We start from the raw sequence: 17,397 nt of genomic DNA, 5'->3' as shown, positions 1-17,397 counted from the left end.
TCCAACCCCTCCCGACTCCATTTCCCCCTTCTCGGACCCATTCCCCACCACCCTCCGGACCACTTCCCGTCCGGACCCTTCCGCCCCCCCACTCCCCCATTCGCCCCCACCCCAGACCCTGTCTCCCCACCCCCCATCCCACACGCTCTGGACCCGTTCTCACCCATCCTGCCCAGGTCCCTTCCCCCCCTCTCTGGACCCCTTCTCTTCCCACACCTTCCGGACCCCTGCTCTCTCCTCCGGACCCCTTCCCCCCACCACCGGGCTCCTTCCCCCCCGACCCCTGGTCCCCTTTTCCCCTCCCCTTCCGGAATTCTTCCCCCCCTTCAGTACTCCCACCGACCTCCCCCCCAGTGTGGACTGCCCCCCCCTCAACTTAGATCCCCCCTTTTCTGACTCCCTCAGGCACCCTTACTTCTTCTGCGAACCTCAGTCCTTCACCCACCCCCAACCCCTGGCTCCTTCTTCGAGCCTCACTTCTTTCTCCTGCCTTACTCCTTCTCCCTTCCTGACTCCCTCAGACACCCTCATCTCTTCCTCCACCCTTAATCCCTCCCCTCTCCACACTCCTTCACCCCTCTGAACTCCTCCCCTTACACCTACCTCCCCAGTTGCCATCTCTCCCCCATTATCCACTCCTCCCCCACCCAACCTCACCCCGCCAGACACCTTATTCCTCCCCTCCCAACCTCACCCCCCTGACACCTCTTCCACTCCCAGTCGATCCTAGATCTTCCTCTCCTACCCCCTCGACCATCATCCATTGTGAGGATCAACAGTGACTTTCCAACTTCTGTAAGCTGCTTCATAGCAGAGACATGTCCATGAGAATCCACCCAGCATGCCATGGACGTTCTTCCATGATTCTTTTGTTGTCGGGCTCCAGCACCTTCTGCTCCTTGGAAGTCCACGATATGAGCAAGGCCCTGGCGGTAAATCCCGACTTCTGCACATCACAGTTGTCAAGACATGATCTGCACCAGCGTGTTTTCCCACCAATGTGGGCGGACGATCCAGTGCGGGGGGAGATGCATCCAGTGGTCTGGCCTTATCATGATATGCTGCTGCACTACAATGAGGTTCGCAGCCTTCGATGGCAGGGAACACGGCCCCCCCATCGACGGGCTGAGTGAACGATTGCAATCTGGTTTCCGATTTTTGGCCTTCTCGCCATACTGTCCGCCCACGCCACCGAACACGCCTGGCACCAGCCCGCACGGAAAATCCCGGCTAATGTTTCAGACCTGTGAGCTCTCATTCTTTAGAGCCCCCAGATGCAGCAGGCAGCAGCTCCTCTACCCTTTCAGGGCACACTACGCCTTCCCTGTCATCTAAGGGGTCTGAAGAACTTGTGGCAACTACAGGTGCCTCAACTCCTCTGTCGCCCAACCATTGTGCCACAGAGCTCATGGACAAGGAGATGGTATAAAAAGTCCTCGCGCATCTCTGGCATCTACTGGGTGGTCTTCTGGATGTGACTCTCCACAAAGATTACCAATCCCTCAATAGAGAATGCCAGAGACTTTGCAGCACTCATGGTATAGATTGACTCCTCCAACTTCCGGGCCTGGGGGTGTGCATAACCTCTGGAATCTCTGCCAGATGTTTACAGACCTCAAGTTACTGCTCCAGCATCTCCTTTTTTGATGACTGCAGATGTGTGTCATCAGCCTGAAACTCCCACAGTCCTCCGAGTACGAGTAGATTCAGCTGTAATGGCCTCCATTAGCTGCTCAGGCGCATCTCTGCTGTGCTTTCCTGGTTGAGGTCCTGTAGCTCCTCACGTGTGACTACCCACTGATGTGAGAGTATCTGCACTGGTGGAAGCTCTGGGGAATGATGTGACAGTGCATCCTCCGAGTTCCCCCCACTCCTCCTCAGAGGCACATGGCTGTTCCCTTGTCACTGCAGCTGGCTGTTCTTGTTGTTGATATACGAGAGAGAAAAGAGCAATTAGAGGGTAATGCACATTCCATCAGGCCCTTCATACTAGCCCTACTGTGGAGGGTCATACAACTAGTGATGAGCATGTGAGCACCAAGCCTCACGTTTACCAGAGGCTCTCTTTTGCCCATCCGTTTGGCCACTCACTCTCTTGGGCTCTATTCCTGTCTTACCATCAGCTATGGATCAGCCCACTTTCCAGGCCTCCAGCACCTCCTCCTCTATCAACATTAGGTTGACATCACCTCTCATCTTGGCTTTTTTCTGTTATTATAATGATATAATCCTTGGGTTTATTGCAAGACACAAAGAACCAACCACTCATAAAGGATTAGGTAAACATGTTGTTAGTTCATTATTAAGACTAGGCATGTGAGAAGAGTTATACATAAGTATAAAGCTTGAAGGCATTAGAGCTGTGTGTGTGCTCTGCTCAAAGCAAAAGTGAAACTAAGACTGAATCAGATGACACATTTCACGCCTAGTGATGTCATATTAATATCCCTTAAAGGCATATTAAAGCAGCTCCCTTCTTCTCATTGTGCACGTACATGTCTATTGTTGGTTGCCCATCATAATGTCTATGCTGATGGCAGACTGATTGTCCATCATGGCTGCACAGGGATGCCTCATGTATATGGTCACTCAGTGCCGGAGACAGCTCTGACTGACTGGGGCCCTCGACACAGGTAATGACCTCCATTAGACAATGCTGCTGCCTGGTCCTTGCTAGTGACATGGAGGAGGTGGCGGTGGAGAGGAGGGTGGGGTGGTTGATGGCAGGGAAATGGTAGTGAGAAAGGGAATGCCCTTTCTACCAATCACACATTCATCCTTACTCCCAAAGAAGGTTGTAAGGTTCACATTGTGTGCTGCACTCACCTTGCTGGAATGCACAAGATCATTAACCTTTTTATGGTACTGTAGCCACATGTGAAGGATGACCCCCATGCCTGCTGACCTCCTCTATGATCTCCTTCAGGCTTGCTTCATCTACTAGTCCAGGCTCCTGCTCCCGGCCCAGAGGTACATAACCCCCCTCTTAGCCCGAGCAGCCTGGAGGAGCATCAGTAAACCATGGAGCCACCCTGGATTGTCCCTCCAACATCTCAATACATGACTAGGTTTCAAAGGCTCAGTCTGTGCTCACACCAGGGTTATTGCCATTTAACTTACTGTCGACTGCCCATTAAATATGGTGCCAGAGATCCTTGTGGAATAAATTCAACCTGCTTGCGCCACTTCAGTGGATGTATCCTTCCCTCTTGCCAGCAGATAATTAGCTGGCTCTGATACAATATGAAACTTTAGTCCACCCCTGCCCATGTGGCAATGGCATCCATTTCCAGTACCAACGTTGGGACCTTGGACCTTCCGAGTAAATTCCATCCACAAAGTTGTGATGGTACAGAAGCAGGCCATTCAGCCCATTGAGTCCATGCAGGCTCTCTGCAGCCCAAACCAGTCTGTTCTATTCCCCTGCTTTATTCCCCTAGCCCTGCAAATTTATATCAAAGTGCCCATCCAATTTTCTCTTAAAGTCATTGATCGTCTCTGCTTCCACCGCCCTCATAGGCAGCGAGTTTCAGGTCATTACCACTCATTGCGCAAAAATATTCTTCTTCACATCCCCCCTGTATATCTTGCCCAAAATCACATATCTCTGTCCCCTAGTCCTTGTACTATCAACTAATGGGAACAGCTTTTCTTTGTTGACCTTATCTAAACCTGTCATAATCTTATACACCTTTATCAAATCTTCTCTCAATCTCCTTTACTCTAAGCTAAATAACTCCAGCATCTCCAACCTAACCTTGGTAGCTCAAATCCCTCATCCCCAGAACCACTCTGGTAAATCTTCTCTGCACCATCCCAAAGACCCCCATGTCTTTCTTAAAGCGTGGTGACCAGAGCTGGATGCAAAACTCCAGTTTTGGCCTAAGTGAGACTTTATTAAGGTGCAGCAAACTTCCCATGCATTTGTACTTAATACTTTGATTCATGAAGCCCAAGATCCCATAGGCTTTGCTAACTACTCATTGAATATGTCCTACCACCTTCAAAGATCTATGCACACAAAATCCTCAGCCCCTCTGTCCGTGCACATTCTTTAGAACTATGCCATTAATTCTGTATTGCCTCTCCCTTTACTTTTAGCCCAAATGCATCTTCTCACACTTCTTTGTATTAAATTCCATCTGCCACTTGTCTGCCTATTCTATTAGCCTGTCTATGACCTGTTGCAATAAATTGATATCCTCAGTTTGCCATACCTTCAAGTTTGATATCATCAGAAAATTTTGCTCAGTATTTCATTACCCAAGGCATTTATATAGATAAAAAAAAACATTTTTCAAAAACATCATTCATTTATCTAAAAAGAATCTCAGAACCATTGAGTAAGGCACAGATTTTAGATAGTAAGTATTAGCAGTCATATTGGTTAAATTAAGGTTTGTCATTCAGCCGATATCTCTATTTGATAGTTGGTGCTTTTTCACAAAATGAATTTCTACCTTAAAAGCAGAGCAGGTTTACAATGCAGGCATTTTGAGTGGCATGACTGTTTGTTGAATAAGGTTATTAATCATTTTTCTTAATAAAAAGTGACAAACTAGTTGACTCCGAAAGGTTCCAGTAATCTGAATGCTCCAGACATAGCTTTAAATATGATTTATCAAACACCATGAACAAAGAGCTTAAGAACTGATGTCAGAATGTATCTATCTCTGCATGAAAGCAGTGGGCTGCAATTAGCATAATCAGGATGGCATACGGTATTCTTGAACTTCACTTCCTTACTATCGTACATAAGCGAGGCCTTGACCTCTGTGTTTCTTGCAGAGAAAATAGCAAAGTTTGCCCAAGGCTAGCTTAGATGCCTCTGGAGCACTGACCATGTGGAAAACATTACAGTTTGCTCTCCATGGCCTTTCTTCTCGGTATTTCCTAAACCGCATTTACATTATAAACCTTTTGCTCCATCTTAACTTATATATAAGTATTACATATGTATATAAAAACTGAAAATGTTTAGACTCAAATTCATGGAATGTGATCTTGTTAGCACATAAGCATATGCTCTCTTAAAGGAAATTCTAATTTAAAGCATTCTCAACAATTATAAATAAAATTAGACAATTAACAGAAATAGAAAATGCTGGAAATACACACAAGGGTAGTCGGCATCCCAATGCAAAAAGCAATTTCACATTTTAGCTGTAACCTTTCATCAGAATGCAATGAATATCATTGTGACGTGCAAAGAACGATTTGCCTTCACTTATATCAATATAGGGTCCAGTTGGGGCTGTTATAAGGAAAGATGCCCATAATAGCACATGTGCCATGCAACTATTTTGGTTCATGTGAATTGAATTGTTGCAGCAAAACAAAATAGCTGCTACTAGGGAAAGGAGAAATAACAGAAGATCTGAAACTTGAATGGCCAGATAGAAGAGAGAAACATGAAAAGCCTGCAGCAAAGAGCACAATGCATTAAGTTGAGAATCAGAAAAAACACAAAATATTAACCTTTAGAACTACTCACTGTAAATCGGTTTGCTGATATTAGGAGCCTAATGACAACATGGCTGTATATGTTTCATTTGATTTGACCTACTGAACTTTAGGAGCAATTCCATAATCTCAGTCTTCCAGAGACAAGCTGCTTTTGCAGAAAGTGTGGGTTGGAGAATCAAGATTGCAGTGTTTTAGAGAGAACCTACCTCCATTTCCAGTGAATGTATCTTCCTGCTGCTATCTTATAAGGTAAAATAAATACTAAGACTTGGATTTTCCGGTCCCGCCACAGGTGGGTGTTGCCGTGGGCGGGATGGGAAAATTTGAAGAGCGGCCAAAAGTCAATTGACTTTTGGCCGTTCTCCAAATTTTCCTGTCCTGCGCCCAACGATGCCTGCCTCTGGCAGGACAGGAAAATCCTGTCTAAAATACACAAAACTAACATATTTTTACTACGTTTAATACGGTCTTCGTTGTGCTGTATACAATTGTACAGCAAAGAGGAATTAATTTGGACAGCATAAACATGTTTAGGGTGAATGGACAAATCAATCTTCTGGTTTTATGAATTCATACAGATCAGAAAGATCCCAGGTTCAATTTCCAGTCTGCACTGAGTTTGTTGATGCCAGTTAGGCCATCAGTAGTGCAGCTGAAATTGGTTTCAGTGTAGCTGGGGTAGGGAGGAAACCAGTAACTCCTTGGTTTAAAATATTTGTGTGTGCTTTTGATGAGAATGGGATCAATTTCAGCTCTGATGCACTCCCATTGTAAAATAGCCTTCCTTGACTGACTTTTTAGGCTCACATGGAAAAAAAACTTGGTTGAGATACCACAGTACTGCAAATTCATGAATTACTGCTTTCAGAAGAGAAAGTTTATAATGTGAAGTAGGAAGAAAGTTATACTTGCTGTATTGAAGGACTGTAGCCAAGAATGTCCACTTTTATTTTATAGGGAGGTGTCATTATTTACACTAGTACAGAACCAGTCGGGAGAAGAACCTTGTCATAGTATCTGGAGCAAATACATTCATGTCACTAGTGATAAATAAAAAAGGAGTTATTCATTTTGTGAAGGATCGAATGCTGGATAGCTTAATGGAGTTTAAGTTGACTGAGGGAGACAGCAATATTACTTATTGTTAATATGGACTTTTACTGTAGTAATATAATACTTGTATTTTTCAATGCAATAGAAATCAAAAGTATTAATAGCAACTGACTTTTACTGAATTGGCCTTTTGTGTGATGTTGTGTCATGAATGGATATTTGGCAGAGCTCTATTTCCAACAACAACAACAAACACAACTTGTAATTATATAGTGCCTTTAACGTAATGAAACACCCCAAGATGCTTCACAGGGGCATTATAAAACAAAATATGGCACCAAGCCAAATAAGGTGATGTTAGGGCAGCTGACCAAGAGTTTAGTCAAAGAGATGGGTTTCAGTTAGTGTCTTCGGGGAGGAAAGGGAGCTAGAGAGGCAGAGAGGTTTACAGAGGCAACTGATGGCACGGCTACCAATACTGCAGTGTTTAAAATTGGAGATGCTCAAGAGACCACAATTAGAAGAGCGCAGACATCTCAAAGGATTGTGGGGCTGGAGGAAATTACAGAGTTAGGGAGGGGTGAGTGATGGAGGATTTGAAAACAGGGATGAGACTTAACATTGTGGTCTTGCTTAAGCAGGAGCCAACACAGGTCAGCAAGCATTGGTGTGATTGGTGAACTGGACTTGGTGCAGAATTTTGGATGACTTTGGATGATGGGGGGTAGTTTGTGAGAACTGGCCGAGAGTGCATTGAAATAGTCAATCTAGAGGCAACAAAGGCATGGATGAGAGTTTCAAAGTAGTTTAACTGAGCAATGGTAGAGTCTGACAAAGTTATGCAAGTGGAAATAGGTGATGTTATGACGAGGTGAGAAGGGTCGATTGGCTCCCCTCTTTTGTGTCTCCTCGTTTGACAGTAACATTTGTTTTGTGTGAAAGTAATGTCCTTGCCAATTTAGCGAATATTTAACTGTTTATGGACTGTGATGCTAAAAGAACCAATCGGACAGGTCTTCTTGAGTTTCACAAAGAAAGAATTTTCCTTTATTATACTTAAATCAATTTATGTAAATTAATACAATGCACCGAGTTTCACATACACACGCACTTGTACACATGCATGCGCGCGCACACATACATACTCTAAGTTCATGCACACAAAAATATAGATTATAGAATGAGGAAGGATAGATTGGTCAAATGAGAGTCTGTAAAAAGTATAAACAAGCTACAGTCTGTTGTTGCGTGACTCAGCTGGCTTCGGGCTGAATTTAGCGGGTCCTGATGCTTCTGATTTAAAGATGTTGATGGCTGATTTGGTTGTTCTTCTGGAGATGGTAGTGCTGGGCTGAATTCTTTCTTGAGAAGTCTCTGTCTGCAACAGGGACATCCCCGGATGGTCACAGTCAACAAATAGGTTTCAAGGTTTGCCAGGTGGGTTGGTTCCGTTTCTCAGCTGCTTGTCCCCAGTTCTGCTGCCGAAACATGTGCTTAAAACATACAAAATGTTGGCTTAGCATGTGACTCTCCTCCAACTGCCAGGGGGATCCAAATAAGGTCATTGTTTGACTATCCCAAGGATAACTTGATTAGGCCATGCCTGGATACTATTGTCCAAGTGATTTGTCTTAATGGACTTAATTGTCTTAATGCCTTGTTAATGGCACAGGAGATGTGGGTTCTTACATTCCCCAAGAGTCATTGTCTTTGGGTTTTGTAGGCATGCCATCCCCACTCCAACAGATTGGAATGTTGAATGTATAGTAATGTAAATTGGGGTAGTCATCTTTGGCTGTGCTGTCAAGTCACCTTAGTCTCTGTGATTTTAAAAAAGTCTATTTTTTATAAGTCAGTTCAGGTTTCCAGCCTGTAGGTTAAAAACCATTATTTGACATAAGCATGTCTTCATGACAGGGGTCTTACTGATTTTCTCCTGTGTTTCTGACTGAAGTGCCTGGGAAATTAAGCTTCCATTCCTGGAGATTCATGCACAACCTAGGAAGGTTTGCAACACTAACTATGGTGCATTTTACCTGGGATTCCATGCATGGGGTCTGTGTATTAACCTACACTGTTTCCAAAGGCCCTATATGAAGTGTATTTGGGGAACATAGGTTGAAATCCTGCTGAGCATGGACCCAGAGCATTATATTGTATTTATTTGGCATCAACTCGCACTAGATTGACAGTGTGCTGTGTAAAATATAAAACTTTTGCAATTGTTCAGTCAGAAGAGTCTGAGTAAGGTGTTGCTGAAGCGCATTATTTGGGCAGCATAGACATAGGGCTGGATTTTTGCCGAGTTGGGATGACTCATGAGCCCTTTAAAAATAGCGGACAGTCCCAATTCCAGGATTCCCCGACCCACTCTCGGGGTTTTCACTTTTTGGGAGTGTGTTTTAACATGCCCTGCATGCCCAACCTAGCTGGTTACATTGTTGAGATAGGCATGTCCTAGTTCTCTGCAATTTTCAGTCAGGCCAGCTTTTCAAAGTGTGGTAGTTCACAGCACCTCAGATGTGACATGAACCATAGTCTGCATACCTTTGAAAAGTAAGCTATGTGTGTTAAAAGAAAGGTAAGTTAGGTATGCCCCTCACCCACCTCCTCATGCTGCCCATGACAAGGTATGCCCCCAACAACCCCTGTGGTCCCTCATTCCCCTCATGGCAAGCTATGGTAAGTTCATGCCCACTATACACTCTAGAAGCAATGAGCCCTGTGGTGAGTCTGGTATGTGCTAAAAAAGCTTTAAAACAAACCAGTCAATCATTGATAACTTTACAATTTCTTTAAAAAAACCTCCTTTTTACAACAGCCCAATAAAAGTATCAATCATTCATACCCTTTAAAGTATCAATAGCTGAAACGGCAAGCCTTGAAACCTCTTCATCCTTTGTAAATAAATATTGTGAAATTGACAGCATAGATCAGGGAACCAGATATGTCAATCAAACAAATGTTTTTCTTGAGGCTTAGGTGTTTCAATGGGCTAATAGGTTTCTGGGCCCTCAGCCAAGCCTCATTATGTATTCTTGGCTGAGAGCCCAGCAATCCATTAGGGGCAGGTGGGGGCATAGCTTGGCATTCGTGGTATGAAAAGCCTTATGGGGTGGCTGGGGGTGGGGGGCATGTGGTGGCATGGATGGGGCGTAGGGAGAATGTGAGGTGTGAGGGGGTTTGAGGGCTGGAGAGCCTTTCTGTTTTGATTATAACTGCGATGAAGTCCCATAGCACTGACTCCTGCTATCCACCTTGAAATTGAAAATCTAGCGCACAGTTTTGCACTGCATCTAAAAGTATTAGACATAGTTTGAGAGTGCTTAAAGCCAGCCTAGGCTTCATCAAAATTGAAATAGTTAATTCTGCAGCAGCAACGTGTTGATGAGAAAAAAATCTGGAGAACAGTCATAAAAAGGTGTTAAATAATGCAAAATTATTATTTTTTAGATATATATATATAATATATACATACACATGTGTATGTGTGTTTATATATAGTTTATAGTCAATTGGCACATAGAAATTCAGAAAACAGAATTATATTTATTACTGGGTGAATTTAGGTAGATTGAGAACAAGGTTATGCATCAGAATTCCAGATTTTTCCAATTATACTGTAGATCTCCAAATGTAGCAATAAAATTGAACAGCATATTCTAATATTGCCTTCTGATAGCCCATAAAACTAGGTCAATCCTATAAAATCTTATATAATTTTAGTGCAATGATTTATGTTTATTGTAAAGTAGCCCTGCTAGTATATATGACGTAACAGTGTCCAAGGGCGGAATCTTGTGCCCTCCATATGGTGAGTTTGATGATGGGGAGGCATTTAATCACCTTGCTGTCCTGCTGCAGTTGAGGCCATTGAGTGGCCAATCACTTCTGCTGGTATTAACCTGGCAGCGGGCGAGGGACTGGCATGTTTGCTTGCAGGCTCCTGGGGGTTGGGGAGGTCCCTTGTTCACAGTGCTTGATCAAGGGACCTGGCATTAGTAAGCACTGAGAGCCACACTTGGCTCTTGCTGCTGTCCCCTTTCCCCACCCTTCCCCCACGACTCTCCTCCCCTCCCCACAACCCCCTTCCGACCATCACTCACCTCTGGCCTTGGATCTAATGACCCTCAGCAGCCATTGCCTCCCAAGTGCCGCTGCCATTTAATAGAGTTTCCGGCCAATCAGAGAGCAAGACATCCTCCCCATCCCCAGTGATCCGTTGGCCTTTTAAGTGCCTGATTGACACTTGATGCAACGGGCCTTCGTGAAAAGAAGTGATGTGGGGCTCTCCCCAGCTCTCCAGTCAGCGGTCGAGATCCCCGTCATCTCCACAACATTCCGCTCTTATATTAAAGCCACTAAGAAGGCATCTGAAGATTTGAACTACAAATGATTGAAAAAATACCAATTAGTGAGCTGTTTAGTCTGTTTAATGATTAAAAAATAAATGACACATTGATAGACATGAAACTTCCAAAGCTCTCTCCAATCAGCAGACCCCACTTGGACAGTTTTATGCTTAAAAGATCTATTTTATTTTTCTCATTTTCTTTAAGGTAATCCTTGCATGTGTCTGTAAATGACACATTGCCATTGTCAATAATAATTTACTGTCCAGTATGATTGAGGCACTGTGGATTTATGTGAAAGACGTGTGTGATTCCCATGTTGCTTTTTTCTTTAATAATCCCTGCTGGGGTTGCTTTGTTTCATGATTTTAATGTTTTCTTTCTTTTTGTCTTGAGTGGTGTGTTGAATCCATGCAGCAAATTTTGTTTCCTGATTAGATTATATTTTAAAATATGTTATCACTTGTAGCGTTATTGGGAAAGTGGCTTACATACGAGATTATTTATCATGAAAAGAAGGGAGGGACCCCTTCCTCATCACATGATTAATTTTCCTGTTTTAGGCAGGGCTCTGGGTTTCAGCGACTAGTTATTTGGCAGTGGATTAAAGAGCGATTCTGTCTCCATGATGATGTAGGTCAGATGCTTGCAAATGTTTGGCGAGAAAGAAATATCCTTCCCACTAAAAGTGCAAAATACCACATGCTATATAGCTGGAAGCAATCTGTCATACAAGAATGAAGGGGGATGAAACTGTTGGTATAGCTTATCCCATATGTTCTGCATAGAATTGAAATTTATGAGTAATGAAGGCTCCATGTGGACTAATTCGGAGTTGCACAGTGTGAGATCAGCCTAATGCTCCTTTTATATATATATAAAAAAGCAGATCAGTCCTTGTGCAGCTTTTGTAAGAAGTCACTTATACCGGCCAGTGAGGGAACTGTACTGACAATGTCTCAGAGCCCATACAAGACGTCAATTTCACTGATGTTCCTCACAGAAGAACCTGAGTTTAGGCTGAAGCTGAGAGAAGCTGTCTTCAGGTAGTAAGCAATTTCTAACAGTAACTACAGTGGTTATCTGTGTGTCAAAAAATATTTTTAAGATGGGATACTTTTAATGTATGTTAAAATGATTGATTTTTATTAAAAATAATTGATTTTTATTAAAAATATTGGGGGTATATTTCTTTTCTAATGATTATTAAACATGTTGTGATTCTTTGCTGAAATGCTGCTAACCTCCACTCAGAGTTCAGACTCTGAACGTTTGAAGAATTCTCCCCTCACTAGCGTTAGAATAATTTCTCAGTAAAAATAAGCAGGAGTGCACAATGAGAAATAAGACAGCAGATTAGACCACATCGTCCAGATTTGTATTTGTGGAGATATGTGTATATAGAGCAGTTAATAAAACTAAAAGTGCAACATTGAAGAATGGTGCCAGAAAACAATTGATTTTTAAGAATGTAGTGCACTTGTGCTTTATTTAATTAATGATACAAATCAAGTTTGATTACAGCTTACTGCAGTTTGAAGAGAAATTTTTGTCCCCATGCCTGCAACTTTAATCTGAACTTCCTGCTTTTGTGGAGTCAGGCTTCCTATGTCAAGTATGTTTAGTTTCAATACTAAATCCATTTCTTTAGGACGTTGTGCAATTCCTCAAAACATAACATAATGGTTACTGTGTTGAGTTTGTGATTCGCATGTCTTTTGTTCTTCTCATTCTGTTCAAAAATGTTCCAGCTCGATGCAGACTCAATGTTTGTCCCCTATAATTGTTTCAAAAGTAATTGAAGCAAGTGACTGGTAGCTGTGTAATGAAAGGGTAGTAGTTTGCAATATGGTGTTGTAGGCTTGAAAACTAGTTTCAAGAATTGAGCAAGTATTTTTATGTTATTTCAATCCTTTTTAAAACTTTTTCTTTAGGAACTTTAAAGATGTACTTAACACAATTTGTTACAGAGATGAGAATTTTCAATTTAAGAGGCTGGCTCTTAAACATTGTAGTTAGTCTTTTAGCCATACAAAGGTGTATTTTCAGTTTCTATTTAATTAGGCTGATGATCACAGCTGAACTTGGACTGTTGCAGTGCCACACATATTGTTTTTCTACCCTAGCGTCTGGCAATATCCTAAACAACACTGTGTAAAAATATGCATGTGTGCTTGCATATAATTTTCGTAGGAATCTTAATGCCACTCTATTTGCCCGTAATTGCTAAATGCAGCTTGCTTAGTCACGTAACAATAAAAGAGGGTCAATATGAGTTTAAAACATTTGTATTTTGATTTTCATGTAAATAAGTTGATATTGCAATTATTTTGGGGCAGCCATGAGAAAAACATTGGCGCACCACTTGGAACTGGTCTTATTTATGCCACAATGTCAAAATTTAGGGGCATCGAGGAAGGTCAAGTGTGCAAGAACACTACAACCTTAGCATCTCTCGAGCAAAATAGCCTCTCATTTTTGGAAAGTGGTGAGCATTGAAGGGTAGAGCCATTTTGGGTGTCACTCCAATTAAGTGAGTGTTAGCTCAGGTTGCTAAGGGTGCTGTTTCAGTTTAATCTCTCCCAATGGAAAACCCTTTACATCAGCATTAGGGCTGGAGGGTAAATGCACCCTAAAACATTTGGAAGCTGGCTTGATTTAACTGTAACGGTGTAGGCATCAAAATATATAGCACAACAAGAGTATGTTATGGTATGGCAGGTGGTATTTGCAGGCTGACCAAATCCACAAGGGAAACTTGGCCAGGCTATCACAACGATTTTGCAATTTGTACTTATTACGAGAAGGCATGTGCACTGAAGTCAGAAGTAATGAGTTCACTACCACCTTTAGCAATCTTAAAAATTAAATTAAAACACTTATTAACAAAAGAAGAACTAACTTAAACACACACAAGATTGCAGTTACACAGTTATAACAGTTCCCAAAATTTCTACTTAACCAGAGTCCTGCATGCTCCAATTTTTAAGGCACAATGCAACCTTCTAAAGCCTTAAAATGTTGGACAGATAGCTCATGCTCACTTCCATGGCAAGCTAACAAGAAACCGAGAGTAGCATAAATGGGTCTTTTTCAAATTGGTCAGATGTAACGAATAGTGTGCCACAGGGGTCAGTGCTGGGGTCTCAAAATTTTATAACTTATATAAATAACTTGGGTGAAGAGTCTGAAGGTTTGGTTGTGAAATTTGTTGATGACACAAAAATAGGTTGGAGAGTAAGCTGTGAAGAGGACATAAGGAGGCTACAAAAGGATATAGATAGCTTAAGTGAGTGGGGAAAGATCTGACAAATGGAGTATAATGTGGGAAAATGTAAAATTTTCCATTTTGGCAGGAAGAATAAAAAAGAAGCATATCATCTAAATGGTGGGAGATTGCAGACTTCTGAGATTTGGAGGGACCTGGGTGCCCTAGTGCATGAATTGCAAAAGGTCAGTATGCAGGTACAGCAAGTAATTAGGAAAGCTATTGAATGTTATTATTTATTGCGAGGGGAATTAAACACAAAAGTAGGGAGGTTATGCTTCAGTTAGATAGGGCATTGGTGAGACCACATTCTGGAGTACTGTGTGCAGCATTGGTCTCCTTATTTAAGGAAGGATGCATTGGATACAGTTCAGGGAAGGTTTACTAGACTAATACCTGGAATAGGTGGGTTGTTGTATGAGGAAAGGTTGGACAGGCTAGGCTTGTACATGTTGGAATTTAGATGAGTAAGAGGTGACTTGGTTGAAACATACAAGAAGCCTGAGGGATCTTGACAGGATGGATTTGGAAAGGAAGTTTCCTCTTGTGGGAGAATCTAGAACTAGGAGTCACTGTTTAAAAATAAGAGGTTGCCCATTTAAGATAGAGATGAAGAGAATATTTTTCTCTTAGAGGATCATGAGTCTTTGGAATTCTCTTCCTCAAAAGGCGGTGGAAGCAGAGTCTTTGAATATTTCTAAGGCAGAGGTAGAGTAATTCTTGATTGACAAGGGGGTAAAAGGTTATCACGTTAGGCGGCAGTGTAGAGTTGCAGTCAAATCAGCCATGGTCTCGTTGAATGGTGGAGCAGGCTCGAGAAGTCGCGTCGCCTATTCCTACTTATGCTCTTAATTCATATGTTTGTATGCATGCCCATCCAGAAGTGTGGCATCTTCTATATTAGGTAAAAACAAAGTGGTATTCTTTACCCATGATTGAAGCAGGCACTAGTTCGTTTGCAGCCTGTGCTAGTTGCTTCAGGGAAAATTAACCCTAAACTTCTCTTACATAAAGAGAAAGGTAAGTCCCTACCATAAAGACCGTTCTGATCGCCAGTCCCTCAACATTGACAACCACCCCCCACCGACTCACTCTCCTCTGACCACCAATCTCTTACCTCCCTCACACCCAAGGCCCTGATCCTTTTTTTCCTTCGATAAATCATGCCCATAATTTTGGGTATAGGCCGTTAAACCTAAAAACAGAAAAGAGGAAATGTCTGCATATGTGCATGATTCAGAAGGAGCCACTAGATAGCAATAAAGAACAGGAATTCTTTCTCATTGTTCCTTTCCAGTTCAGTGGTCCAGTTCTAGGACTCAGCTGCTATCGTGACTGAGATTAGCTAACTCAGCACAGACCAGTCATTGAACTTTTGTCTTGTTCTTTTAAAATATATATATGAACTCTGAGGTTAAAAAAAAATACCTGAATTAGCATATTATTCTAGCTGTACAAATACTGCTTTCAGACTCGTTCAAGGACATAGGGGATACTCTTAGCTTGTTTGTTCAAAGAAGGAGCAGCTGTACCAGTGGGATGATATTGCCATGCAACAAAGTTGATCAAACTGACACAAGGAAGTTACAATGTTTTGGCAAGATGGTACAATTCACTCTTATGACACAAATATTCTCGCTTTTGCTCTGACTATATTCGAGACATTGTTCTTGGTTACCAGGGAATATAACTTGACAGATCCAGCTATTTTGAATGCTGAAGTATTTGCCATCAAACTGACCTGTCTAATTATTTCCTTCTTTTAAAATCTAACCATCCCCCTTTGTTTGCCTCCCCTTTCTCCTCAGCCGTCAGCCTTGGTATCAGTTTGAATCAAAATCTTTAAGATCTCCACTTGTGTCTGTTGTATCTTCTTTTATTTTGACAAACTCCATTGATTCAATTTCTATTTTGCTCACAATATTCTCTTTGGTCATTGGCTTCACTAGTTGTAGCTACTCCTAACCAATAGCTAACACTTCTCAGATGATCATCAGTTTTTCCAGTTAATCTTTTTTAATGGTTCCCATAGTTGCTTTTATCTTGTGTTTACTTTGCCATGAAATGCAGGTCTGGTGATGGTCACAAAGTAAACTTACTAAATTCACTAAGGTCAGCCACTAAGAAGACCATGTTTTTTAGCAGAGTTCCATGATAGCCATTCTCAGTGAATTGGGTGTGCTCTTTTGGGGTTTTTGCAGGCTGCATAAGATCAGAGACAAAGGCAGTCAAAGCATGGTACAAAACCAATATAAGAGCAACTTGTATGTGCTAGGTAGATAATTTTTTCTTTCCTTCTGTCTAAACTCCCCAGTCATCTTTGTCAATAGTTCCACTGCACCTTGAATCTGAATTCATTCATTGACTCATAGAGGCTCTGGTCTGACCACATTTAGAATATTGTGAACAATTTTGGGCCCCGTATCTCAGGAAGGATGTGCTGGCCCTGGAGAGTGTCCAGAGGAGGATCACAAGAATGATCCCAGGAATGAAAGGCTTAACATATGAGGAACGTTTGAGGACTCTGGGTCTATACTCGATGGAGTTTAAAAGGATGCGGGGCAATCTGATTGAAACTTACAGAATACTGAAAGGCCTGGATAGAGTGGACGTGGGGAAGATGTTTCCATTAGTAGGAGAGACTAGAACCGAGGGCACAGCCTCAGAGTAAAGGGAAGACCTTTTAGAACAGAGATGAGGAGAAACTTCTTTAGCCAGAGAGTGGTGAATCTATGGAATTCATTGCCACAGAAGGCTGTGGAGGCCAGGTCATTGAGTGTATTTAAGACCGAGATAGATAGGTTCTTGATTGGTAAGGGGATCAAAGGTTACGGGGAGAAGGCGGGAGAATGGGGTTGAGAAACTTATCAGCCATGATTGAATGGCGGAGCAGACTTGATGGGCCGATTGGCCTAATTTCTGCTCCTATGTCTTATGGTCTTATGGTCATGCTGTCTCTGAGGTTGATCAGTTGTGAATTTTTAACATTTAAATCAAAATGAAATGCAATGGCTTATTTTTTCAATGCCTCTGATACTGATGGATATTTTATTTCAGACACTGCTTTCCTCTTTGATGCTTGGCCATAAAGCAACACCAGGGTTGAGCGCAAAGAGGAACATTGGGCGGAATTTTCCCGTCCCGCCCACCACAAAACCTGCCGCGGGCGGGAGTGGAGAATCCAGCAGCAGGCAAAAAAGTCACAAATTTTGCCATCATAAAAACAGCTTGCAATTCTCCTGATGGTGGGTTAATGGT

General features: G+C 42.3%; 1 protein-coding gene across 5 annotated transcripts in view; it reads left to right on the top strand.

Moving 5' to 3' along the window:
• LOC144686773 (nck-associated protein 5-like) overlaps nucleotides 1–17,397 on the top strand; it is a 673,917-nt gene that overhangs the window by 285,732 nt on the left and 370,788 nt on the right. Inside the window, exon 1 of one of the 5 annotated variants that reach the window (XM_078552427.1) lies at nucleotides 11,775–11,917. The exons of the other annotated variants lie outside the window; for them this stretch is intronic. Coding sequence (XP_078408553.1) covers nucleotides 11,826–11,917 — 92 coding nt within the window. The 5' untranslated portion in view covers nucleotides 11,775–11,825. Of the gene's footprint in view, nucleotides 1–11,774; nucleotides 11,918–17,397 lie in introns of those variants that run through there. 5 annotated transcript variants of the gene reach the window in all.

The sequence above is a fragment of the Cetorhinus maximus genome, chromosome 11 (assembly GCF_964194155.1).
Source record: "Cetorhinus maximus chromosome 11, sCetMax3.hap1.1, whole genome shotgun sequence".
NCBI lineage: Eukaryota > Metazoa > Chordata > Chondrichthyes > Lamniformes > Cetorhinidae > Cetorhinus > Cetorhinus maximus.
Note: the sequence above shows the minus strand (reverse complement) of the source record. Positions and strands in the feature narration are given on the sequence as shown.